The following is a 17,194-nucleotide window of genomic DNA, read 5'->3' on the forward strand; positions in this document are numbered from 1 at the left end:
GGTAAAGCCTTGATAGAGTTACTCCTACCCCAGAAAATTTTCAACATTTATAGTGTATACATTTCAACTCACCATATTCACTCATATTAACAGAGTATATCTTATAACTTTAAACGAGCAATTCTTGTATATTTGTATAGCCCAACGATCTCAAGAACGGCTCAACCGATTTAAATGAAATTTGGCACAGAGATAATGTATCACCTTCTAAGACTATTCGAAATTTAACAAGTAAAGGTGTTTAAATTCGGGTGTAACCGAACATTATATACTCAGCGTGAGCTTCAATTGTACATTTCATTTCAGATAAATTACTTTTCTACATAACACGTGGCACCGCCCGTTTAAAAAAAATTTCTGCCCATTTCCTCTTAGAGTAAAACTTGATAAGTGAAATATCATTGATTCAAAATTATTTCTTGCTAAGTTATAGCTTATTATTCTAGTCTACGGCCCTTTTAAACTTGTTTTATATCTAATTTGCCGTGGTCTATAACCGATCCCGTCCATTTTTACTAAAAATATTTTCTGCTATAAGGAAAATATATGTACACAATTTCATTACGATCCGTTAATTTTTCTTCGAGTTATGGCTCTCGAAACATAGAAAATTGCTTAGTCATAAAAGGGACGGTGCCACACCAATTTTCAAAAATTTTAGTTCTTTCCAATTTAATGTTATAATTCAATTTAGAAGTAAAATTCTATTAACACAAAGCTCTTTTTCGCTAAGATATAGCTTATTATTTTCGTCTACGACCCTTTTAAAAATCTTTTATATAAAAATGGGCTTGGTCTTTAACCGATTTCGTCCATTTTACCTAGAAATATTCCCTGCTATAGGGAAAATGTGTGTACGATCCGTTAATTTTTATTGGAGTTATGGCTCCCGAAACAGAAAATTGCTTGGTCATAAAAGGGGAGGTGCCACGCCAATTTTTTTTAAATTTGAAGTTTTTCCTATTTATTGTTATAAATCCACTTGGGAAATGAAATATCATTGATATAAAGCTCTTTCTTGCAAAGATAAAGCTTATGTTATTCGTCCACGACCCTTTTAAAAATCTTTTATATAACAGTGGGTGGTGGTCCTTAACCGATTTCGTAAATTTTTTTTCAAAGCATTCCTTATAGTAAAAGCAACCGCTCTGCCGAATTTTGTTATGATAGGTTTAACGGATTTTGATTTATGATTAATAATATTTGTAAAATTGATTTTATCACAAGTGGGCGGTATTACGCCCATTTTAAAAAAAAATTTTCCAAATTTTTATCAAAAGTCTCAATATCAGTCCACATGTCAAATTTCAACATTCTAGCTGTATTATTTACTAAATTATCAGGTTTTTTGTGTTTTCCAAAATTTTATATATATAAAAAGTGGGCGTGGTTATCATCCAATTTCACTCATTTTCAATACAAATCTGTTCTGGGTCCAGATAAGCTAGTGTACCAAATTTGGTGAAGATATCTCAATATTTACTCAAGTTATCGTGCTAACGGACGGACGGACGGACATGGCTCAATCAAATTTTTTTTCGATACTGATGATTTTGACATATGGAAGTCTATATCTATCTCGATTCCTTTATACCTGTACAACCAACCGTTATCCAATCAAAGTTAATATACTCTGTGTGCAAAGCACGCTGAGTATAAAAAAATTGCATGAGATATGCCGATATGGGTATCAAACGAAAGGTATTTCACTCCGCATTACAATAGGGGCATTTTTGAGTAGGGTTGCCATTTAGGGCTGCCACCTATTCGAAATTAAAAAAATTGCATGAGATATGCTGATATGGGTATCAAACGAAAGGTATTTCCCTCCGCATTACAATAGGGACATTTTTCAGTAGGGTTGCCATTTATGGTTGCCACCTATTCGAAATAAAAAAAATCGCATGAGATATGCCGATATGGGTATCAAACGAAAGGTATTTCACTCCGCATTTTTGAGTAGGGTTGCCATTTAGGGCTGGGGTAGTTAGACGAAATAGTACTCTACTTACTCATATTCTATTAGAGCTTTAAAGGAGAACATTAAAGTTAAAAATCTTCGTAAATAATCTTACACATGATTCGACTTAATTTTCTTAATTTCACACACGCTAATAAAATTGAAATGCAATATCAAGGCACGTGGCAAATTCTAGCAAAATATATTTAAATGCATATTTTTGGCAAATATGAAATGAATAATTGCAATTCCTCACAGATTACTATTAGAAAGATATCTCACCATAGCAAAAAGATATCTCACCATGGTAATTTGCTACCGTTGAACACTAGAGATATATGCTCAATTTGAAAATACAGCGCTTAGGGAAGTAAGTTGACATTATATTAAACTAACTGATAGTTGTCATTCGTGAAATTTACAAGTTTTTGGAATGTAATGAAATTGTGAGACTTTCATAGTGTACAACCAAAAATATAGTTGAAATTAATTATTTGGCGTATGAAGATACTCGACCTAAATAACTTAGTTCTCGATTTCACTAATTGTCAGAACCATCCCTTATACTAATTTCACACAGACGGCTTATTGAATAAGAAAGGCAGTTTTCTACATTAAGACGCTTATTGAGCTCAATCTTCCCTACAAAATTCGAATCTATAATTATTTCATTAGTAGCTAATCGAATGCCTAATGAAGTCAAAAGCACAATGCAACTCTGTTGGCCGCGTTCCGCTTCTTAGTTTTTGGTGTGTTCAGTGCTTAAATATGTCATTTGTCAAAGTAAATGCCATTGTCTGCATGGCGGAACGATACAAGGTGGCCGCATCGAACAGCTGATTATAACCTTTTTTATTTGATTTGATACATCAACTACGATTTTGACATTTGTCCATCGAATTTACAAGTACATGGAATTTTTGTTTGTAGGTATGTCACCATGCTCCCACCTTGTATCGTTCCGCCATGATTGTCTGTCTCATCCTTCATACTAATCGAGCAGTTACTTCTGTGTGAAAGCAAAAAATTTACGATTTGATTAGAAGGTGAAATGAGATAATTAAGTTTCTGTGCGAAAACAGTATTATACTATAAGCTGGAATTACCCATTTCAAATTTTTCATTCCAGTTTATTTTGCGGTTAGTGTTTAATATTGTCACGAATATTAGAATCACTAAGTGATACTCACATCACATCGCTAGGGTGATTCTAAGCAGTATGTGCGTAAATAAATAAATGATTATGTACACATTACGACAAGCAACATTTACATCAGGCATGCTTAACCAACGAAACGATATCATTTCGTTACGATAATCAACGTTAATAAACGAAACGAAGTCATTTCGTTTCGTTTATTAACGTTAAGATCGTCAAATTAACGAAATGATTTCGTTTCGTTTTCTGCCATATCAAAACGAAATCAAATCGTTTATGTTGATTATTAATTTCAAACTATGCTGGCAAAGCTGATTGATGGCGGAGTCATTAAAGGTGAAAGCATTATCCAAGCTGATTGCAACTTTTCTCATGAATCTTGACAGTACGAACATTTCTCAGAGTATTTTTGACATTACCACCAACGAATTACACAAACAAATTACATAGAGTTTGTGTGTGTATGTGCGCTCGTTGTTGCCACCTTACGGCTTCACCATGGCTATAGCATTGCCAGCACAATTCAAACATAAAGTATCACGTTTTTGTTAACGTTTTTAACGTTAACGAAAGCTTTTCGTTTCGGTTAAAAACGAGATACAATTTATCTTGATAATTTCTTTATCGATAATATTTCGAAGTGTTTCAACGGAAACAGTGGAAATTTTTTGATAAACGATTAGCTTAACGTTAAGGTGCATCCCTGATTTACATACACGCAGCGGGGAAATACACATAAACACATTAACCGTCGTTTACCCACATGCATACAAGGCAGCGAAGAGATAACTCACACACAGATGTACATAGTTAGTCAACAGTCAGAGTATTACTCACATATATACACACATATGCCTATGGGAGAGTCTATAAACTACAAATAGGTATATATATATGTATGTAGCTCAATTACTAGGGTAAACAAGTAGAACATTCTACAAGGAGAAACATCTGGAATATCCCAACGATGCAGAAAAGAGTATAAAAGCGGCAAAAGCGGAGTAGTCTGACTTGAGTTTGATTTAAACACGATAACAGTTGTGAAGTATAAGTGTTATTCAAAGTAGTCTAATAAAGACCGTTTTGCATTATTAAATATTTGATTTATTTATTGGACAATTTAGCGATACGAACGTAAGAAGCAAGTTGAAAATAAGCGGAGTTACAGTAAATTCGTTACAATATGTTTTTGAAATCTATTTTTAAGGAAATCAAATATTGGTAAGTAAAAATATATAATATATGTACATATAAAAAAAGTAGAGATTGATTAATGATGACAAGTAGAACAAAGTATGTTATACGGCATACTCGAAGTTTGTCGAGCAAAGCTCGGTCGCCCAGGTACTCTGGATCTTAAGAGCGAATTGAGAGTTTCACAGAGTTGCACTGCCATACCAGTTTATACAGGGTAAATGTGTAACGCTTTTGCGTTGCGAGCAGGCAACACCTTTCACAAAAGAACGAAATACCCCGTAAAAGCGATGCCTGTTTTTTAGAATAGAACAACAACCCTTGCGCGGCGTACAAAAAGCGTAACACTTTAGCCAGAAAAGAAAACGCTTTAAGATTTACATATATCCATCAAGCTACATGACCACCCTCGAAAGACATGCAACCAGATCGATCATGCTGGGACAAATGGACTCCATATCACCAAAAATACAAAATCCACGCTCTGTGTCTATGCATGGCTAAAGTGGCTAAGCTACACGTTGCGACAGCCTTCTGGCTGTTGCACATGTCATACCAACGGAATTCTGGAGAAATGAGGGTATACCCGATTCTATGAGTGCTACCGTGAGTTGAAAAGAAAACCAAGACGTGTTTCCAGAAAAAAGTAGGGATAGAAAGGTGTGAGTGCGAAGAGCTTGATATACTAGCCAGTTTCAAGCCCGCGGCGAATTCTTGTAAAAACGAAAACGGGGACCTGGTAATCGGTGTCCTGACATTGCTTATATTATAGAAGGGGACCACTTCGCTCATCTTTCAAATGATAGCAGCGATGAAACACGCATTGAAAATGATGAACCCGAATACCCAATTAAGGGCAATGGTACAAGTCTTCTTCTAATTCACTATGACATGCTATGAATAGAAGTATCGAGATTAAAAAACAACAAAATCGAGGACACTAATGTTTATCTACGGACCTATACAAACATGGTGGCGAGGAGTTTAAGGAGCGGATATTTTAACTGCTCTGCAAAATATGGTCGGAGGAGTGGCATGTCTGACGTTTGGAATCTAAGTGTTTCTAGGAAAGGAAAGAAAGAAAAACCTGCAAAACTATGGCGGAATTAGTCTTCCCAGTATTGCATAAATGGTATCATCAAGCATATTGTGATAAAGATTGGAGCCCATTGCGGGCCGGCTGATTGGATCTTATCCGTGCGGCTTCAGACCTTGTGAATCTACCTCCGACCAAATTTTAACTGTACGCCAAGTCATAAAAAAATCCGTGAAAAAAGCATTGACATACATCATGTTTTCGTCGATTACGAAAAGAAGCTGACTGTATCAAAATCACACCGGCAGCTCAGTCGGAATTGGAAAGAACCCTTTCGACCTGCTGTAAGAGAGGGTGACCCCCTATCGTACGATTTGTTACATTTTTGATAACGTAACTTAAGTCCTGCCCACTTATTCCAAACTGGAAAAAGAAACTGAAAAGATGGGCTTGATAGTGAACGACGTGCTGTAATCCGTCAATAATGCGTAAGTGTCAAGACGCAAATGTGACAATTGATGACAACAGCAAGTATTTTTCTTGTCCTCGCTCAGCGTAAGATCCATTATTTTCGTCTCATCATCCAATGTGCGTCGAACTCAGTCAGGCCCGACGAGAGAGGGGGGGGGGGGGGGGGGGGGGGGGGGGGGAAGGGGGGGGGGATTCCCTCCGGGCCCGGGGTTTTTCAGGGGGCCCGCGATTAAGTGGTACTTAGACATTTTTTTTTTTAATTCAGGAGATTCTTTAGTTGTTCCATGTGCAAATTTTAAGCCGAATTTCAAAAGCAGCAAATATTGATAATGATTGTTTGCCTGGGCCTGAGGAGACAATAAAAACATCAAACAAAAATGTACATATGTTTACATGAATCCGAAATCGTAAGGTTTTCATGGTGACACTGATGAGGGTTCATCTTCAAAAAGTCTTCCAACAATACCACCAACTCTGTATCAAAGTCCAGATTATTTAAACGACTTCGATATCGGTACCGTGAATAAAGAGTTTTTGCGATCTGAAGAAGTCAACGAAATAATTCGTCGATTAAATTTGTTATACGGATATTCGAAATTCCAGGTATGGAAGAAGCTATACGATAAACTGCCATCACACGAATATACTCAAGATCACATTAAATATTATATTCAATGGCGATCTTTACAAAATCTAATTCAAAAGGAGGCTACAATTGATACACTTATCAATGACCAGCTAATCACTGAATCTCAAAAGTGGAAAGAAATTTTATATAGAATTTTGGACACTATTTAATTTTTGGGTGAAAGAAATCTAGCTTTCAAGGCGAAGTGAACGAAACGATGGACTTTTTTTGGGCATCTAAGATTTCATAAGCCATTATGATCCGATACTTAGAGATCATTTGGAGAAATTTAGGATTTCACAACAGCAGCACAAACATTTACAAGTTCACTATCTTTCCCTAGACATACAGTACGAGTTTATAGAAATTTGTGCAAAGCACGTGGGGGAAACTATATTAGATCAAGGTAAGAAAGCCAAGTATTTTGCTATTATCGTTGATGCTATGCCTGATGCTACTCACGTTGACTACGTTCATTTTGCGCTAACTCCATTTCAATTCGAAAGCAACAAATTTTACAATTCAAGAACGGTTTTTGGTTTTCATGAATTGTATCCAAAAACTGGTCAGAAAACCGCTGATCTAATTTGCAATGCTTTATTGAAGATTGTCGTGCACAAGGGTACGATAACGGCGCCAATCTGAAAGGAGCTTACAACGGAGCACTACGTCACATTCTCGACAAAAACTCGAATGCTGATTACTCGCTTTGTGCAACCCACAGTCTCAATTTATGTGGTGTTGATGCTGCAGAATGTTGTACGGTTGCAATTACTTTCTTCGGAGTTGTATAAAAATGTTTTACTATTTTCAGCAGCACTCCACAACGATGGGACATCCTCAAAGAAAATGTACAGAGCTCTCTTCACAGTCTTTCAGCCAAAAGCTAAATTTGACTGCGCAAGCTTACGGCGATGTTACCGGCATTCTCAAGTATATTAACAAGTTAGAATGTATCTTGCTGTCCTCAATTTGGTTCAAAATACTGACTACCATTAATGAAAGAAACGTGGTCCTCCAAGCTAGAGACGCCAGCATAGATGTTGAGGTCCGACATCTAGACGCCTTATTAGCTGATTTGAAGTTGATCAGGAACCAATGGGAAACAATTTTAAACGAATGCAAAACAGTTGCTATTCAATTGAACATCTCGCCAAAGTTTCCGGACATTCGAAAGAGAAAACCCAAAAGACGTTTTGAAGATAATGGAAATAAGATGATTACGGATGATCCAGAGTCTGATTTTAAAAACAATACATTCTTGGTGATCGTCGATTCGGTAATCACTGGCATTACTGAACGATTTGCAGCTATGAGAAATTTGAACGAGACGTTTTCCTTTTTGTGGTAATTTGAAGACATGGATGAAACTACGGTTCGAGCGAGTGCAGCAAAATTTGTCGCAAAATACAAGTCGGACATTTCTCAAAGCTTAGAATACGAAATAATTCACTTGAAACACATTTACGAAGCAAATTTTGATAAAGGTCTGTCACCATTGGAATTGCTAAATGTCATCTACATATGTTCAAAATCTGTATACGATTTTCCCCAACATTTGTGTTGCTTTACGTATCTTTTGCACAGACCTGTAAAGTACTGAGTACATACTTGTACTAGTACCAAATAAGTACAAGTACTCAAGTACTTCAAATGTAAGTACAAAGTATAAGTACTACAGTACTTGTACTTCGAATCCTAAAGTACAAGCAGCTATACTTACGAAATACTTGCAAGTAAACGAAAGTACTCTTTCTGATTAAATATGTCAATTTGTTTCATAAATGGAAAATCCAAATATGAGTAAAATTCATACTAGAAAGCAACAAGAAGTAAAAAAACATATTAAATAAGTATGAATTGTATAACAGCTAACAATATTAAAGTAGTTTTGTGTTTGCCTTCATTAATACTAGCTTTTCAAACGAAAAGTCCGTCATTGATTTCCTTCTAGGACTAGAAACAATGTCTGCTAAGGAAAATAAACGCTCTACTGGGTCGGAGGAAGCTGAGGGAGTATTAATTTTGAGTGATAGGTCCTTCATAAGTTGATAACTCTGAAGTATATTGAAATCTGTTGATGTATCATTAAAATACCTGTAAAACTCTTCTTCAACCATTTTGTCAAAGTTAGGTGGTCGTAAGGGTGCTGGTTGATCCGCGTTCAATACTTAACAAAGTACTTACAAGTACTTTACTTGTACTTCAACAATTCAAGTACAGGTACTCCGGTACTTATACTTGTACTCATTTTTCGAAGTACTGAGGTACTGATACTTGTACTTTTTCTTTGCAGGTCTGCTTTTGCACTATACCTGTCACTGTAGCTAATGCAGAACGTTCCTTCAGCGTCCTTACAAGAATCAAGAACTTTCAAAGATCGTGTTCATCTCAAGAGCGAGTTTCAGGACTTGGCACGCTTTGTGTTGAATCCGTTTTGGCAAGACAGTTAAATTTTGATATTATTATAAAAATTTTGCAGCGAAAAAAGCAAGTAAAACTCTTTGATATCCGAACTTCCTATATTGAATAATTAAAATTTATAATTATCATTAAATTTATCAGAAATGTATTAAAATATTACCAAATAACTAGAACAGATTATTTGAAACAATTTGTGGCTGTTAAAGGAGAATTTTATTTCTACGTTACAATAAAATAGTATAATTAGTAAATATTCTGTGTTAATTTTATTGTCAGCTCTTAGTCCAAAAATCATTTAGTTGAAGTTGCAAAAATTTTTTTTGATGTAATCCATCAATAATGATTCATGAATGAGACGTCATTAATTCAAGTTAATCAAATGTATTAGTGGATTTTTTATAGGGGGCCCGTAAATTGTTTAGTCCCGGGCCCGGATTTTCTCTCTACGGCCCTGAACTCAGTAACTCGTGGCCTCAAATATTAGTGAAGCACATACATGGAAATTTTCGAGTACATTTAGGGCTTCTAAAATAACTAGCAATTTGTGTTCACTTACGTATGAGTGCTTCTTTTGGACAAACTTCAAAAAGCTAGACATATCTGGTCGACCGAAATGATTTACGGCCTTCAGGCCTGTAAATATTGACGTTTTCGATAGGCGCTGGAAGTGATTCTCGCAAATATACTGAATGAATGAAAATTGAAAATGTATAGAGTCCATTACATTTTATTTTAAAAGAAACCAAGAAATATTTTTTTCAGCCAACTTACCAACATCGTTGTTCTGAGATCGAATTTATGGAAAAATTGTGTTATGAAAATATGTATTTCCAGCACATTCGTTACATCCTTCTTCTCAACATCGCGCAATACATCAATGAACCATTCGAAATGCTTGTGGGAAGGACAAATCCACAGGAAATATACTTTCTTGCACGCCACACCCGAGTACCGATTCGTGCTGGTACCAAATACAAGATCGTTCAACATCGATGCATATGGTGTGACACCAATACCACCACCCACCATCACAGCCACTTCGAATTTATACCAATCCTGATTGCCACCACCAAAAGGGCCTTCAATGCGTATTTTTGGTTGATCTTCGGGATTATAATTGCACGGATCAAAATAATTGCGCAATTTCCACGTCCAAGGGCCTTGAGCTTTTATATGGCAACTAAGAAAGTTTTCATGTGGCGCTGAGGTTAACGTAAAACTATGCATTTCATGTGGTCGGAATGCAGTGCAAGACAAACGCACCCACTGACCGGAAAGGTATTTTAGATTAGGTGGACGATAGAACTTGATTTTGATAACATCTGAGGGTAATAGATCCGTTTCGATAACATCTAGCGCCATATATTTGGTACGTAAAGAAACGATTTTATCAAGTGTGTAAATAATGCCGGGACCCAGGAAAAACATCCAAAAACGTGGTGGGCCGGTTATACGCGCTAAGCCGTGTATAAGTGACAGTAAATAAAGGGCTACATATAGCTGATGTGTGTTCCAGAAAAACTTGTAGGCCTTCTTACGAACCGTCGGATGAGCAAATATGAAAATGATACACATTACTGTGAAGAGCATGATGCCAGTGGTGCCTGAAAGATGAGGGAAATAGATTTGAGAAATATTGGTTTTTGCTTAAAACTTTAAAAGCTTACCAGTGATTGTCTGGAATAGCCAGAAACTAATATCTGGCTTGTAGTCAGAAGCGAAATGTACCTCACGTGTGAGGCAACGTAAATTTTCATGCGACTGCGTGGAAACATGATAAAAGTTAACGATATGTCCAATACTGTGGACCACCGAAAAAAACAGCGCGGTACAAGCCGCGATTTTATGGAACTGTATATGAGCGTCCAATGGAATGTATTGTTGTATGGGAAATTCCTTCAGTTTGGTGATGAGATTTCTGAAAAGAGACTTACTAGATTGGATATACAAAGTCTGTGGTGCACTATTCCCACCTTGACATTGTTAGCAACAATAGGGAGTAGCAAAAAGACAAAGAAGCTGCTGAGCCACGCGTGACCGCAATGCCGACACCCATAATGTGTCTAAGATCCGTATGCTCCGCCATGAATGAGTAATCTATAAGAGTTGTAAGCTATAATTGTAAAAGATGAGGTAAAATTTCAAAATACACTCACGTATAAAACGCTCCACGAACAATACAATCGTGACGACATAAAACAGGAATAAATAAAATATATTTTGCCTATTCTCCTCTAAGAAAGTTATATAACTGTCCCATTTCTCCTGCATCCAATGTCTCGGTTTCTCTTGCGTCGGCTCAATATTAAACGAAGTCATACGCGCCACATTAGTGGATGTGTCTAGAAAATTTTGCTTTGCACCTTTGCAATCTAAACCTATGGCCACAAAATCGCCTTTATACTCTTTCATCATCAATTTGAAATCTTGATATGTCAAATGATTTTTATGCTCCAGTCCCACATCTTGAAACATGCCATCGATTAGTTCAGTTACTTGATCATCACCCAAGCTAGTGGTGCGTGCCATTTCCACCAGTGAGCGCATCATTTCGCTCAATTCGCCTTTATCGATCACACCGTTTCGATCGTTATCGCACATATCAAAGATAATACGCAATTTATCGTCCGTCTTGCCGCGCGAAAATAGCACCACCGTCTCAAGAAACTCCTGAAAGCTTATGCGTCCATCTTGATCCTTATCGACTATATTGAACATTTTGCGCACAAACATATCGTGTGGTTTCATACCCAAAGCAGCCGCGAATTCGGCCTTTGAGAGGCTGGTACGCATGACTGTCATAACTTCGCCGTCGGTAGAGGCATCAGAGCGTCGTCTTCGCTCGCCAGGTCGCAAGCCAAATGTCAGCGCATAAGCTTCGCGGAAAAAGTATTCCAATCGTTTTTGACGTCTTTCACGTGTCTCAGCACGCGCAAGCATAATTTCGCGGTTCACTTCGACCAGCGTCATTTCTCTTTTATGCAAAAATAGAAAGTCTTCCAGCTTTTTAACAAACTTACGTCGTGCTCCATAAGATTCGAGTTCTAGCACCAAATCATGATCGTTAGGCACACGTAGTAATATGTATGGTTTCTTTTTTATGTGATTTGTCGATGATTCTTCCACTGTCACCACATCAATGTTTTTCAAACTGAATGTACGCAACTTCTCACCCTTTCTATCCACCGTATAGATGGCAGCCTCTGGGCCAAATTTAACTGTAACCAATCGTTTATGATTCGCATGCAGCCACTCGCGTGCCAGCATCTTATCAACTGAACCTTTGCTGTTCGCTGAACGTAAAGCTTCTTGCCGTATCTTTAGTTTGCGTCGTTTGCTATTTTGCAATTTCACCACACAGTAGCCAGCACCCGCGCAAAGTATTGGTACGAATCCGAGGAACACGCAGGCGTAAATGAACATTAATTCTGAGCCGGAAAAGTAGTCGTAACCCTCGAGGTATTGACATGGCTCTAGCTCAGAAGCATTTAGTTGCATGGGCTGTGGACAGGGATCACCCTCATGCCACATAAATACATTTTGTTGTATGTCCGATTCGCTGATGTCCGTGCTATTTACTATGATATCCCACATGGTTATCCTACGTAAATCTTCGATTTCTTCTCGTGTGAAAATACCATTCCTCTCGTTTTCGAACCAAAAGCGGTCGGCGTCACGTATTCGCTCAAATTGCTCCTTTATTACGACCGTGAAGAACTCACCTGGCTGGCCATATGATTCGAGCATGCCGCCAACATAGACATCCACGTCGTCGAGACGATTGTTGTAGGCTGATATAAGCATTCTGAAAGTATTTTATTTTTATCATTAGTCGTGTAAGTGATGTGACCCAGTATTTTTGTCCTAAGGGTATTAAAGGTTTTGAGTATCAGTTTGTGCAGCATGAATGTATTTGTATAGACCTCACAGAGAGTAGTACTTTCTAGAGCCGACTGGAAACTGTCAAAAAATGACAAAAAAAAAACCCTGGAAAAAGTAGTGCACTCTAGAGTTTCATAGCACGAACCAACATTTCATGATATGCATTCAAACTCTAAAATATCTTTCTGCAGGCATTGAGGCATATCATGGGAGTTGTTCTTGTTGCGCCTCGAAAGGCGTTTGAGGCTTCTGAGGAAGTAGAAAATATAATAAATAAATAAATAACTTCGTCTTAACGGAAAACACTAGAAGCTTTCTAGAACCTATCCTACTTGATGTTGAAGCTGTGTCACTCCTAATAGATAAATAACAACATAACTCCGAGGAGATTTAAGATACATTTCTCTTTCAATTTGCGCGGTACTTCACTTTAGTTCTTCCTACAAATTGAGGGTACTTGACCTACTTATTGCATGAGAGAAAAGCTTTTTATAGAGGGTTACACACAGAATGTTTGCCGAAAGACTGCCGAGCGGCGACTCCGCTTAGAATTTTTCTAAAGATTTTGATGATACTGTAACGAATTTACTGCAAATCCTCTTATTTGCCCTTTTTCTAAGTTCGTATCGCTAAATTGTTGAATAAATAAATCCAATATTGAATAATGGAAAAATGGCCTTTATTAAAGTACTTCACAATAACAGTTATACTTTGCAACTAGCTGGCTTAATAACCAAGCTGACTGATAGCTTAAATGAAACTAAACTATTACCCGACAGATTCCGTGCTTAATCACAAACTGATTATAGCGCCTCTACCGCTGGTGCTTTTATACTCTGTGATTTCCTCGTGGCATCTTCTAGGCGCTTCCAGAATTTACTTAGTTATAAATTTCTCAGCTACAACTAAAGATGTATATTTTTTATAGAATCTCTCATACCCATGCGCTTGTATGTGTGAGCGACACTTCCACAATCACAATTGCATACCTTTAGGAGCATTTCAGATAAGATATCTGCATGTGCTAGTGCGTTGCTTCTCCGCCGCGTGTACGCGTATGTGTAGACATAATGATTGAATTATTGATGTGAATTCACGTCACTGCTTAGCATCGGCCTAGAGCAGGCATCGGCAAATTGGAAATGCAGATGTGTTAGTAAGAGCGCGATAATCGCGCACATCACTTGATGCATCGGTTTGCTTAGTTCATTCGCTTATTAGCAAGCAACAAGACAAGATTGTTTGTTATTATATTTTTAATGCGCACAATGGGAAGGAAAAGGTTTATACAATTAAATACATTGTATTTGCGCAAAAGGATTGGTCAACATTAAATATTTTTCGCTTGTGCGCATTGAAAAAATTAACAAACGATCTTTGCTTGTTGCTTGCTAATAACATTCGTCAACATTGCGAGACGCACACAATCGATGTTACTGCGCCAAATGCTCAGTGACTACTAAACTAAAGAGAATAAGAATACGTGTGAATTGAGTGTGCACAATTGTGCCACTAAATGCCGACCCCTGGCCTAGAGATGGCAGTACACCTTAGTGCCGCCAACATTCGTAACAATACTTTTACCGAGCCTTGAACCCAGGACCTTCGGTGGGATAGGCGAGTCCTAAAACCTGAGGTCTTAATGGTCTTGTAATCTTTAAGGTACATATGGCTAAACTTTTCCACCTCTGGTCGGAATGTGCTATGAGGGATTCTCCAAGAGTGAGCCACCCTTATGCCCCGTCAAAGATTATCTTGAGCTTTTTGTGTATATCGATTTAAATATACAGAAAGTTTTCACCGCTCAGTCTGTAACTATTGTCTACAGGCTCTCTTTCTGTATTATTCCCTATACTATATCTCCTCTAATAAAAACTTTCCTCAACTTCCCTGTTTTGCTGGAGCACTGGATATCCGCACGGAGTTTTTTCCATGAGATTATCTTCTGTGGATTTCATGTTCATTTCCGAAACTTGGTCCACTTGACATGTTTTTGTAAACGTTCCTTCCCTCTCAATCAATGGGTACTGAAGCTGACATGTGTATGGTTTGAGAAAGATGGTCTATGGAGGTCTATTCACCCTGATATATGACGCTCAGAACTAAATAGGATATTAAGCACATTACTGGAGGCTGCACCAACATTTGTTGGACCAACACCCTAACACCTGGCTATCTGCAAATTGTGTAGCATTTAAGAAAAAAGGAATTGCCTCATCATTTGTACTGCCTCCTTTGGAATTTGCATATTAAACGCTGAATCACAGTGCGCTAAGCTCAGAAACTTTGTCTCCCGTAGAGATTAATCTGTAAGATTAGCAGCATCATTGGCTGTTTTTCCCCTTAAACAACTTCGCCCTAACGGGTACGTCCTTCTCTTGCCTCCTTGACTCTCCAGGTCCATTTCCAACTTGATGATTCTCTGCCTGAAGCGTAGATAATTTCTACCTGCGACCCAGGGCATTTTCCCAAGCTCCGTTTACATCATTACCCCAATTTTTTTTTTATTTGGAGGATTTGGTACTAACCCTCCTCCTTGGCAGGGATATACGAAGTATTTTCCAAAACTGAGGCAAAAGACGCATCCTCCCATGTTATCACTTATGGGGTCCACAGCTTGAGCTTTCGTATCGTAAGGATCTTCGCTCTACTCACTCAAGCTCGCGATATTGTTGAACGCTAAGAACTTACTTCATTGTATCACTCTCGTGATGTTGAACAAACAACATGAAGCCTGTTTGAACTTTGTAGAAAGTATGGTATCGAATCAGCAAGTCGACAACACGGTACTAAAATTTGGATGCTCGGAGTATTATAGAGAAAAGTGAGCGCAGTTATAAATAGCCGGGGTGGCTCTTCGCCCCACCTAATAGGTGCCACTGATCACAAATTGTCATCAATATCCTCTAACGGGAGTCCAAGGAAACTTGCTGTTTCAACATGGGTGAACCATAATGAAAGGGGTGTTAGAGGCGTTGGTTCCACATTACAATTAAAGAGATGGTTGGTGTCATGTGGAGACACATTGCAAGCGGGACATTCATTTTGTATGTACGGGTTGATTCTGGATAGGTAACAGTTTAGCCTGTTACAGTATCCAGATCGAAGTTCAGCTAGAGTGACTCGCGTTTCCCTGGGGAGTATGCGTTCTTCTTCCGCAAGTTTTGGGTACTGTTCTTTGAGTACTGGATTCACCGGGAAAAGTCCGGAAAGACCGGAAGGTCTGACGCCTGTTTGTGGAGTTCACTGAGGACCTGCTTGTGTTTTGTTGCTTCGCACGGCTGAGTTGTCAGGTGCCGTATTTCCACATAATACTTACGGAGATGACTCCTTAAGCCCCTAGGCGGTGTTGGCTCATCAATCAGATGTCTGTTGGGATGCCCAGGTTTCTGGGTATTCAACAGGAACTGTTTGGTAATCATCTCATTTCTCTCCCTGATGGGGAGTATTCTCGCCTGATTATGTAGATGATGTTCTGGGGACATAAGAAAATAGCCCGTGGCAGTTCTGAGAGCAGTATTTGGCAGGCCTGTAGCTTCTTCCAGTGAGTAGTTTTTAGGCTTGGCGACCATATAGGGGACGCGTAGCATGCAATCGGCTGGCCAATTGCTTTGTAATTGGTAACGAGCATTCCTTTGTCTTTTTCCCAAGTACTGCCAGCAAGAGATTTGAGGATTTTATTACGGCTCTGGATTTTAGGTACAATTGCGGCTGCATGCTCACCAAAATGTAGATCTTGATCAAACGTCACACCCAAGATTTTTGGGTGTAGGACAGTCGGTAGCGTAGTGCCATCGATGTGGATGTTCAAAATGGTCGACATTTGGGACGTCCATGTTGCAAATAAGGTCGCGGAAGATTTAGTCGGTGATAAGGTGGAAAGAGACAGGTTGAAGCCATGTGCTAAATATTTGAACCCCTCTTACCCTAGGCTTTTAAGCATCGGCATGGTTATGTCGTCTGGGCCCACTGCTTTGGATGGTTTAGCATGACCAATGGCATCCTCAACCTCTTTGACGGTGATGGTAATTGGTGACACGCTAAATTTATGTTTATGTGCGTATCTGTTGGCCCTCCGTCTATCTTTGTCGACCGTAGAATGAATTATATATTGTCGGCAGAAAGCACTCGCGCATTTTTTCGCAGCCGAAAGCACTTTATCGCCAAAGACGATGGAAAGTTTTTCATTGTGCCTAGACGGATTCGATAGGGACTTAACGGTGGACCAAAGTTTTCCTACACCGGCAGAGAGGTTACAACCGCTCAGGTGCTGCTCCCATTTCGTCCGGCCTCCGCCGGAAAGTGAGGCCGATTTTTGGGAATTCTACCGGCGGGAATGAAGCGAGCCGAGGCGGATTCAATGACCTTGCGGAAGGCACGCTCCCCTTGGCGGGCATCAGTCGGGATAGGGAGGGCAGCAAAGCGGTTGTCTGTAAAGGA

General features: G+C 38.6%; 1 protein-coding gene across 12 annotated transcripts in view; it reads right to left on the bottom strand.

Annotated features, from left to right (window-relative positions):
* The window catches only part of Duox (dual oxidase), a 238,480-nt gene that overhangs the window by 3,996 nt on the left and 217,290 nt on the right, over nt 1-17,194 (bottom strand). For 11 of the 12 annotated variants that reach the window (XM_067765637.1, XM_067765638.1, XM_067765636.1 and 8 more), the window contains 5 exons: nt 11,029-12,677; nt 10,846-10,969; nt 10,540-10,790; nt 9,644-10,476; nt 9,429-9,557 (listed from right to left, as the gene is read on the bottom strand). In XM_067765637.1, coding sequence (XP_067621738.1) covers nt 9,429-9,557; nt 9,644-10,476; nt 10,540-10,790; nt 10,846-10,969; nt 11,029-12,677 — 2,986 coding nt within the window. Of the gene's footprint in view, nt 1-8,763; nt 8,969-9,428; nt 9,558-9,643; nt 10,477-10,539; nt 10,791-10,845; nt 10,970-11,028; nt 12,678-17,194 lie in introns of all 12 variants that reach the window. The other variant, XR_010949522.1, reaches the window with a different exon arrangement.

Source organism: Eurosta solidaginis, chromosome 2 (genome assembly GCF_040869045.1).
Source record: "Eurosta solidaginis isolate ZX-2024a chromosome 2, ASM4086904v1, whole genome shotgun sequence".
Lineage (NCBI taxonomy): Eukaryota > Metazoa > Arthropoda > Insecta > Diptera > Tephritidae > Eurosta > Eurosta solidaginis.